Below are 10605 nucleotides of genomic sequence, written 5' to 3' on the forward strand. Positions count from 1 at the left end.
TTGTGGAGTAGCTACAGTCTCCCCACTGAACAGAGATCTCTGGTTTGTCACCAGACTGTTTGAGGTCTTTCTCTCCTTGATTGTGCCTGACCCTCTCCAGGACAGGACTAGGTCTTTCTTCTCCACGTGTCCTCCTATTCAGAGCACTTTCCCTCTGCACCAGCTCCCTGGCTGTGCAGGTATGGACCATTGTCATCACCTATCACTTTATTCCCCAGATGGAAGCTCCCAGCAGTCCCAGGCCCAGAATGTGCGGGGGGTCAGAAGCCAGAGCTGGTGAGTGCACAGATATTGATGCAGTCACACCCCAAGTGAGAGTTCTTAAAAGCTCCAGTGAAGTATTCTCTCAGCACCAGCAGGAGGGAAATGAGGAGCTTTGGGTTTGGGAACAAAAGTGAAATGAACTTAAGACAAATTCTGGCTCAAGGAACATATCTAGGAACTCCAAGTTTCCTTCTCTTCCATCCTCATTGCTAGTAAGAACGTGATCCCCATTACCACAGAAATGCCCCCCCCCCCCCGAGAGGGACAAATTGCTCCCTCTCACCTGTAGCCCTCCTCCCTCATACAGATGTGAAAGATTCATGTTGCATAAGGGAAACACAGTCTCTTCTGACATTTATGAGTGTGGCACATAAAGACAATGACAGAACTGGGCAAAGAGGTTGGAGGTAGGGCCTTTCTCTAGTTCTATGACCTTGTCTAGAGCCAGATGCAACTGTAAAGAGGGGGGTCAGATGTAATGATTAAATGACGACAGAAGCTGAGTCTAGCCTTTACAATGACTGTACAGAAGTGGTGCCAAGAATGGAGCACTCACAGGCCAAGTGCACTGGGAACCTGGGAGAGAGCCACCAGTGAGCTCAGGGAGAGAGCCACCAAACTCCCTCCACAGCACTTAGTAAAAGAGAGACTACAGAGTATTCTTCCTGAGTCAATTCTGGTAGCAGAAAGGACACCAACTGGAAGGAAGCCAGGAGACTGGGGTCTAGCCCCAGCTCTGCCACTAACTAGCAGTGGCCATGAACAAGTCACTGAACCTTTCTGAGATTCAGGCTGTTCCTCTGTAAAAAGGCAGGGATGACATTAGGGATGGTGAATGGCACACACACCTTTACCTCTATCCTGCCTTTAATAGAGGCTATGGTTCAACCACATCACTTATTAGAATTTTTTTCTACAGCATTCTGGGCAGGACCTTCCAAAAGGGTTGGTACAGAAGCCAAAATCTCCTTATTCTCCAATTTTATAAACTCTACAGTGCCCTCTAATTCCTACATTGAAGGTTCCGACTTTCCAACTAGGACATAACTATTTTTTTTTTTCTGATTTAGTGATAGCTCACTCAAAAAAAAAAGGAAAAGGACAATTTAGGATCATACTTTCATACACTCCTATATGCAGTCTGCTCCACCCAGGGGCTGAGCAGGCTCTTCCTGAGGTTGCCCCGTCCTTCCTTCTGTGCCAGACATTCTTGTATTTGAGCCTTGCCCTCTGTCAGTTCACCCAGCATGACAGTCCCAGACTGGAGCTCCCTTCTATCCCAAATCGCCCATACTTCACAGCTTAATATTTGGCATCAAGGAATCTACAAGGAGGGGAATGATCTCAGGTTACTAAAAACCAAGACGAGAAAAGGCATTGAATGATTCTATCCAATGCTTACCAAAGCTAACCAGAATGTCAGTTCTCACCCCTGGCAGGAAAGCAATCACACAAACAGTACGAGGATGAGGCCAGCTTCAGAAATTGAGGTGGAGGGGCGCCCAGGTGGCTCAGTTGGTTAAGCATCTGACTTCAGCTCAGGTTATGATCTCACAGCTCAGCTCACGAATGTGAGCCCCGAGTCAGGCCAGGAGCTGGATTCTCTCTCCCTCTCTCTGTCCCTCCCTGCCCCTCCCCCCCCCCACTCTCTTTCAAAAAAGAAAGAAAAGAAAAGAAATACAGATGGATGCAACTGTGTTTTATTGAAAGAAGTTGTGAAGTGGTTAACATGGGGCACACCTCACCCCTCAAACCATGCAAGGGCAAGCCTTGGGCAGGGAAACATTTGTGTACTGGGGAGGAGCACCAACTTGAGTTATTTCCCTCAGGGCAGGGAAGGGAGAGGGGAGACGCAGGGGTCACAGTGGTGAGGGGGTGCATCTCACTGCTCCGGCCTCAGGTGGAGACCTAAACAGAATCATCAAAGTGGACTGGCACGTACGGGTCCCCCTCACAGGCCACGATGATGTATTTATCTTCCTGGGTGGTCTCATATGTACATCTGGGGTATCTGGAGCCACGCCTCAGGTGGCAGTCGGTGATATTCATCTTTGAGACACTCTGGTGGCAGTTGGGCTGCCCATTCTTGCAGGTGACATTTCCCTGGAGGCAGATGTCCTGGACATCTGCCAGAGGCTCGTGTACAAAGGTGTTCACTGGCTTGCATCGTCCATCTGTCATTTGCCGGCGCCTCATCATTTCGTTGCAGTAGTTGGGGCCGTAGTTGGTGGGGTTCGAGTCCACGTGCTGCCGCTGGAACTTCATGGCCCGGGATTCCTTGCCCAGAGAAGGCTGGACATACCCCAGCGCCAGCAGCACCAGGACCAGAAGTGGGAACCAGATGCAGAACCTTTTCTGAGCCATGGTGGTCTCACTTCCCTGGGAGAGCCTAGCTAGGAAAGGGAGAGAAGAGAGAAAGCGCTGCTTGAGAAAGAGAACCCCAGCTCCTACCTGTGGCCTCCCTGTCTCACAGTCTCCCTTTGGGTCCTCCAGAAAGATATCCCTCCCTCTGCACAATTTTCCAAGTAACGACACACCCACATATACTGTTCTCCCACTAGCTAGAGAGAGGTGGTCTTCCCCTCCGGGTGGTGACATTGAAAGTGACCTCAAATCCTGCAGTCCTGTGCCTGAATACTAGGGAGTTTTAAATTTAAAATACGTCTAGACCCAGAACTCAAGTGGCTCATTAGAAAATCCTTTTGAATAAACTGTGAGCTAAATTGCATCCCTGAGATACCACCAGAACATCTAGGATCATAACTGACAGAGCCCTGTTGTCCTCCAACACAAGGGAAGCAGCCCACTGCCCAACACTGGCATCACAAAGGGATGCCATTGTATTCCAAAGAGAGGTGCTTGTGTCCCCCAGCTTGGGGCAGGGGGGCTGCTGCTCTTTCTCCAGCCCCATTCATTAGTTGTCTGCAGCTCCCATGCTCCATCTGGATATTTGCCTAGCCCAAGCTTTCTCCATGCGAGCCTCACCCACCCTGATCCCTCTTCTCCAACCCTTAAGCAGGAGTCCCTGAGACCGCCTCTTGGGCTACTGAGCTGGGTCTCTAGCTTCGTCTCCAGGTGAGAGCAGAAGGCCAGTCTCTGCAATCCCTGGATCCCCGGGGTATGAATCTTATATAGATTACAAAGGGCGTTGGGAGGAGCATCTTGCTTTCAGTCCAGAGGGAATCAAGGACGTTGGGAGCAAGGGGTGAGGAATCAGCCAGGACAAACTTTTGCAGCATTGCTGGGAAGGATGAGTCTTTGCCTATAGGAACCTTCCTGTGAATCTCATGGGTCTGCTGGTTCACAAGGAGCAGCAGAGAAAGTCACCACAGCACTGGTGCCTGAACTCCAGCAAAGTCTTTGTAATCTCAGGGCCATTTTCACCAAAGAGCCCTCAGTAGTGGTTAGCAGAGGGCACATAAACATGTGATCACCAAGCAGGAGGGAAATGAAGGTCCTCTCTCTCCCCAGGAGTCCTGGAGCGGTTGAAATTCCTTCTGTGAGGAGGGGGGGTGAGGCGTCCAGCTGGAAGCTTCTCAGGTCCAGGTGCAGGGAGGTAGTGCCCGCCTGTGACCTAGCCCAGTGAGGCCACTGCAGCCGACATGGGTTCAGAAGGTGAGTGTGTGGGTGGTTCGCATCTACAGCGACCACTCCTGTAAGGTCAGAGTTGAGGAGAGGAAGTGAAGCTAAACCAAAACCCCAAATCCCTGTTGGAGAAAAAAAAGAGAACGCCATATTTCTTTTTATTTTATTTTATTTTTTAATTTATTTTTTAAAATTTACATCCAAGCTAGTTAGCATATAGTGCAACAATGATTTCAGGAGTAGATTCCTTAATGCCCCTTGCCCATTTAGCCCATCCCCCCTCCCACAACCCCTCCAGCAACCCTCTGTTTGTTCTCCATATTTAAGAGTCTCGAATGTTCTGTCCCCCTCCCTGTTTTTATATTATTTTTGCTTCCCTTCCCTTATGTTCATCTGGTTTGTCTCTTAAAGTTCTCATGAGTGAAGTCATATGATATTTGTGTTTCTCTAATTTCGCTTAGCATAATACTCTCTAGTTCCATCTACGTTGTTGCAAATGACAAGATTTCATTCTTTTTGACTGCCAAGTAACATTCCAGTGTGTGTGTGTGTGTGTGTGTGTGTGTGTGTGTGTGTGTGTGTGTGTATACATATATATATATATGTATACACACCACATCTTCTTTATCCATTTATCCATTGATGGACATTTAGGTTCCTTCCATACATTGGCTAATGTTGATAGTGCTGCTATAAACATTGGGGTGCACGTGCCCCTTCAAAACAGCACAACTGTATCCCCTGGATAAATACCTAGTAGTGCAATTGCTGGGTTGTAGGAGAATGCCATATTTCTTAACAGCAGAATTGCCTCTGCCAACCAAAAAAGAGGCAAAACTGATGAAGAACAAAGGCCTTTATGGGGGTGGGAGGTCTCAGGATTGCAGTTTGGGGAGCAGATTCCAGAGTACCCAGAAAAGTGTTCTGCCTATACAGGAAGAGTGGAGTTTTCAGGAGAAAGAGGGACAGGGGGGCAATTACCTAATTCAAATAAGGGAGGAGAAGGAAAAATGTGATTGGCACTAACAGACTGAGCCATGGATATTTACACTTTGACTAACTGACTTCTTGGTGTTATCAAGCCACACTCTTCCTGATAGGCATTAATTAATTATTCTGTTTTCAGAAAGTCCACACTGCCGCTTTTATGATCCAGATGCCAGGTGTCCTGCTGACTTTGTAAACAAATGCTTGTAAAACAATTACTGTGTCTGGCCCAGATCAAAAGGTCTTCTTGCCCAATTCAAAAGTTCATTAGAAAAGGAAATGGAATTTCAAGATGGATTCTGTTGTGTCTAGAAATTTTATAAAATATCACACCTCCTAGAAAGGGACCTGTTTTTGCTGGGTGACCATTTCAATTCTTGTGGAGTGAAAAAAATAAACATTCCCTCCAACTGTCTTGGTCCAAATTCTGACTTAGCATCTTACGAGTTGGGCAAGCTAGTGAACTTAATTTATTTCTCTGTTCCTCAGTTTCCTCATCTCTGAAATGGGGATGATGATATGTATGTCTTAGCTTTATTATGAGGACAAAATAAGGTAAGGTGTACAGAGGGCTTAGAAAGGTCTCTAGAAAGCATGATCAATGTTGGCTCTCGTGATTGCTCATGTAGGGTGGTGTTGAGATCCTTAAGGAGTCTGTTTCATTAACATTGTGCCAACTCTGACTTACTCCTTATAAGGGGTGAAGTAAGGGAACTGCCAGGCTTTTGCTTTACTGAAAACCTGAATTGAAAAAAGCACAAAGTTTTGAAGCCCTGGGGTGGGAGAGACAAGGGAAAGGGAGAGAAGAGAGGGACTTCTGGGAGAACAGAATTCTTTATTGTTTTTATTGTTTGCCACATGATATCCAAGAAATCTGTAGTAAAGTCAGCACTATTTGCTAATGCACATGAATTTGGAAGTAGCAGTAGGGCCAAGGAAGATGTGGTATGGTGTGAGTTTTCAGTTTTATATTTCTGTAATTTGACCAACACCCCACCCTCCACCTGGGTTTTGTCTTCTCTTAATCCTTAGACAGTACTCATATCATCTGGAGTAGTGTTGGGAGGAAAACTTTTCCTAACCACTTAGGTTCATGTTGGAGAGCCTACAAATTAACTGACAAAAGACAGTTTAACAGGCAAATAGACAACATTTATCCATATGCTTGTGTAAGAGCACAAAAGTAGCTTAAAGCTAAAAAGCTAAGGATGAGGGTTTATATGCTAACTTAATAGGGAGAAGGGGGGGCTCTATAGGAAACAGGTGTGGTTTTGTTTTGTTTTGTTTTTTAATTTTCTTTTTATTGTTTATTTTTGAGAGAGAGAGAGAGAGGAAGACTGCAAGCAGGGGGAGGGGCAGAAAGAAAGGAAGACACAGAATCAGAAGCAGGCTCCAGGCTCTGAGCTGTCAGCACAGAGCCAGATGCGGAGCTCAAACCCACAAACCGTGAGATCATGACCTGAGCCGTAGTCGGTCACTTAACCAATGGAGCCACCCAGGCTCACTTTGTTTGTTTGTTTGTTTGTTTTTTGTTTTTTTTTAAGAGAGATAAATGAGCTTTTTCAACAAGTACAAGTAGGAAGGGAACAAGTAGGAAGTAAGATAACTTGTGATAATGTTTGTTTATGCAGGTGTGAGTGATTTGTCTTCTTTCTGGCTGTAAAACTGCCCCAGAGGGGATTTACAGTGCCTTCACTCTCAGAAGACTCTGCCTTTATTCAGATAAAAGAAGCTCTGAAAAGCCTTCTTCTGCGTCTTCTGAGTCTCAAATATCTTCAGTTTAAAATAATCTCCATATCGGGGCACCTAGGTGGCTCAGTCAGTTGAGCGTCTGACTTTGGCTCAGGTCATGATTTCATGGTTCATGAGTTGGAGCCCCACGTTGGGCTTTGCACTGACAGCATGGACCCTGCTTCAGATTCTCTGCCTCCTTCTCTCTCTGCCCCTCCACCATTTGTGCTCCTCTCTCTCTCTCAAAAAATAAACATTAAAAAAAAAGTCTCCCTATCAACTCTGGGGATCCAAGTGGGCCATGCTAAAAAATCAAAATCCAGCAGAGTGAGTATACAGATGTAATTGGCTTTATTTGATGATCCATGAATGGGGCTGCATCCCATTGAGCAGACAGAAGCTCTGAAGAGCTGTACAAAATCGAAGACCTTTATAGGCAGAAGAAAGTGGGACAAGGAAGTTAATCTAGCAAAGAGTGGATTGTTCCAGGCATAAGTAATAGAGTAAGTCAAAATATCACGTGCTACCTAATTAAAGTACAACAAGAAGAACACAGCATCACTTCCCTGATCTTCCTATCAAAGATGCTTAACTTGAATTTAATAATGAAGAAAATCGGGCAAACCCAAATTGAAAGATATGCTACAAAACAACTGTCAAAGTCAGGAAGTCAAGAAAAACCTGAGGAATTGTCCCAGGTGGAAGGAAAGTAGAGAGACACAGCAACTAAAACAACATGTAATTCTGAACTGAAATCTTTTGCTATAAAAGACACTATTGAGGGGTGCCTTGGTGGCTCAGTTGGTTAAGCGTCTGAATTTGGCTCAGGTCATGATCTCACGGTTCGTGAATTCAAGGCTGCTTCAGATTCTCTGTCTCCCTCTCTTTCTGCCCCTCCCCTACTCTTGCTCTGTCTCTCTCAAAAATAAATAAACATTAAAAAACAATTTTTTTTAAAAGACACTATTGAGGCAATTGGCAAACTTGAATGGGATCTGAGGATTAAATTGTGGTTCAGCATCAATGTTCATTTCCTGTTTGATGACTGTGGATAAGTAGGAGAATGTCCTTGTTTGTATGCAACACACACTAATGTATTTGGTGGGGGTGAGGGTGGCAGGAGGTGGTGGGCACTCATGGTTTCAAACTGGTTTATGGCTCAATTGGCTCAAGAAAAAGAAAGCTCTTGGAATTCTACTTTCAACTTTCAGGTGAACTTGAGTTTCTTTTCAAAATGAAAAAAAAAATCTCATTAAAAAAATATATATCACAGTGGGAAAATCCAGACAGGATATTTTAGAAAGAGAGAGAGGAGAGGCAGAGGGAGAGAGAGAGAATCCCTGGGATCATGACCTGAGCTGAAATCAAGAGTCAGACACTCAATCAACTGAGCCATCCAGGCACCCTTCAGACAGAAGACTTCTAAAGTTTATTTGTTTATTTCAATAGCAAGAGAGAGAGAGAGAGAGAGAATGTGTAGGGGAAGGGTAAAGAGACAGGGAGAGAGAGAGAATCCCAAGCAGGCTTTGCACTGTCAGCATGGAGCCCAATGTGGGCTCATGAACCAGGAGATCATGACCTGAGCCGAAGTTGGAACGCTTAACCAACTGAGCCACCAGGCACCCCTCAGACAGAGGACTTCTAAATCTAAGAGGACCTGAGTCAAAATTTCAAATGCAAGTATGTTGCAAAATATTCAAAACCAGAGATGAGAATGAGCACCAGAAAATCTGGAACAAGAGGGCATGAATGGGATGGTCTTAAGTGATCACCTAGGATCCTTGTAAAGACAGGGTAGGATATGATATCTGGAGTGGTCACATAGGTTGAAGGGCCAGAGGAAGTGAAAACAAAAAAGAAACAAATGGAGTCCAAAAATAATACACTAACTCCAAGAAAATTCCAAACAGAGCAATTAAAGCTCTGATTTACTGTTCGGACTTGAAATGAAATGATAATAAATAACAGTCAAGCACAGATTCACATGAAAATCAAATGAAACTAATCTCATTCCCTGCCTTGACAAGATAGAATTAAGGAATATTTGGCATCTTTACTTCAGCAAAGCATTGGATAAAGTCTCGTGATACATGGCTACCTGTCTCCCTGGTTAAGTCAGATCTTATAATGCTGTGACATGGAGCTGCTTCATCAGGCCTGTCCTGTTCATCACATTTACAGATGATTTCAACAAAGATGCAGGATCTCACAACACATGGTGCAACAGGCAGATGACAGAGAGAGAAAAAAACATGGATGATAGAATCAAGACCCAAAAAGCTCTTGCCAGTCGTAGTGGATTACATCCAAAAACTAAAAGATGAAATTTCACGGGTATAAATCTTCTGACTTTGGAAGCAGAAAACAAAATGCATAACTACTGGACAGAGGTGGGATGATGATGAGTTTCCCAGCAATACCTTCCTCCATGCTACGCTGTGTGCTTGCATAGTGTAGGGCTGTGCTAGGCAATATGGATACAACAGTGATTCAGACAGAATTGCTGCCCTCAGTGACCTTACAGTCCTTTGGGAGATATAAGCAAATAAACAGTAAAATAAAATGCTACATGACAGTCCAACTCTTGGCTTTGGCTCAGGTCACGATCTCACAGTTTGTGAGTTTGAGCCCCATGTCGTGCTCCTCACTGAGTGTGGAAACTGCTTGGGATTCTCTTTCTCTCTGCCCCTTCTGGCTCATACACTCACATGCATGTGTGTGTTCTCTCTCTCTCTCTCTCTCTCTCTCTCTCTCAAAATAACTAAACTTTAAAATGTTTCATGGCAAAGACCACTAGTGTGAGAGATCGTATGGAGAAACACTTCGCCCTACTTTTGCAGGCTTCAGAAATGTTTCCCAGAATAAGTCACAGCTGAGTGGGGACCCAAAAGATGAGTAAGAGTAAAGTAATGTTGAGAGAAAGAGTTTTCCAGATAAATGAAGCAGCAAGTCAAAGATCTGTAGGTGAGAGAGGGCATGGCTCTTTGGGCCTTGAAAGTCCTGGTGGGCCTGTGGGGCTAATGTAGGAAGTAACAGGTATTAGGAAAGACAGTAGGGAAGGACTAGAGACAGCTACATTAGAGAACCTGAGGGAATTGATGATGGCCTGAAATAAGCTATGGGAATGAAAAACAGCAGACAGAGATGAAAGAGCCAAAATCTACAGAACTTGGTGATTGGTTGGTTCAGGGCAATGAGAGAAAGGGGACATTGATAGGGTGCCTGGCTGACTCAGTTGGTGGAGTGTGTGACTCTTGATCTCAGGGTGGTGGGTTCAAGCCCCACACTGGGTGCATAGATTATTTTTTAAAAATCTGAAAGAAAGGGAAGGGAAGGGAAGGGAAGGGAAGGGAAGGGAAGGGAAGAGAAGAGGAGAGAAGAGGAGAGAAGAGGAGAGAAGAGGAGAGAAGAGGAGAGAAGAGAAGAGAAGAGAAAAGACCTGGTGAGTAGAACCCCAGATTACATTGCCCTATGTAGCAATTTAATTGTTCATTTAATACTCCCAACAACACCAAGAGATGAATGCTGTTATTATATCACTTTGCAGATGAGCAACCTCAGAGAAGTTATATAACTTGCCAGACTTGAGGCCAGAAAGTAATAGATTTGATATTCAAGCCCAGATTAACTAAAACACAGTGGACTGGGCATTTATTTTCACATATCAGGTATAAGACATAAATAAGAAGTAATAATTTTTTAATTTATTTATTTTGAGAGAGAGAGAGAGTGTGCACACGCATGAGCAGGGTGAGGTAGATAGAAAGTGAGAGAGAGAATCCCAAGCAGGATCTGTGCTGTCAGTGCAGAGTCCAACAGGGGGCTCGATCTCACAAACCATGAGATCATGACCTGAGCTGAAACCAAGAGTTTAATGCTTAACTGGTTGAGCCACCCAGGTGCCCCAAAGTAATAGTTTTTAAAATGTCATTTTCCATTTAAATTTGAAAGTTTATGGGGGCACCTGGCTTGCTCAGTCGCCGGAGCATGTAACTCTTGATGTCAGAGTTGTGGGTTTGAGTCCCATGTTGGGTGTAG

At 44.7% G+C, this 10605-nt stretch overlaps 1 protein-coding gene across 1 annotated transcript; it reads right to left on the minus strand.

The window, feature by feature from the left end:
• Window positions 1–1951: 1951 nt before the first annotated feature.
• Window positions 1952–3416, minus strand: RNASE1 (ribonuclease A family member 1, pancreatic). The gene is made up of 2 exons (XM_015068187.3): window positions 3312–3416; window positions 1952–2653 (listed from the first exon to the last, which is right to left on the minus strand). The coding sequence occupies exon 2, from the start codon at window positions 2626–2628 to the stop codon at window positions 2173–2175; it is 456 nt and encodes a 151-aa protein (XP_014923673.3). The 5' UTR covers window positions 2629–2653; window positions 3312–3416; the 3' UTR covers window positions 1952–2172.
• Between the last annotated feature and the right edge of the window lie 7189 nt (window positions 3417–10605).

This window comes from Acinonyx jubatus, chromosome B3, assembly GCF_027475565.1.
Source record: "Acinonyx jubatus isolate Ajub_Pintada_27869175 chromosome B3, VMU_Ajub_asm_v1.0, whole genome shotgun sequence".
Classification (NCBI taxonomy): Eukaryota; Metazoa; Chordata; class Mammalia; order Carnivora; family Felidae; genus Acinonyx; species Acinonyx jubatus.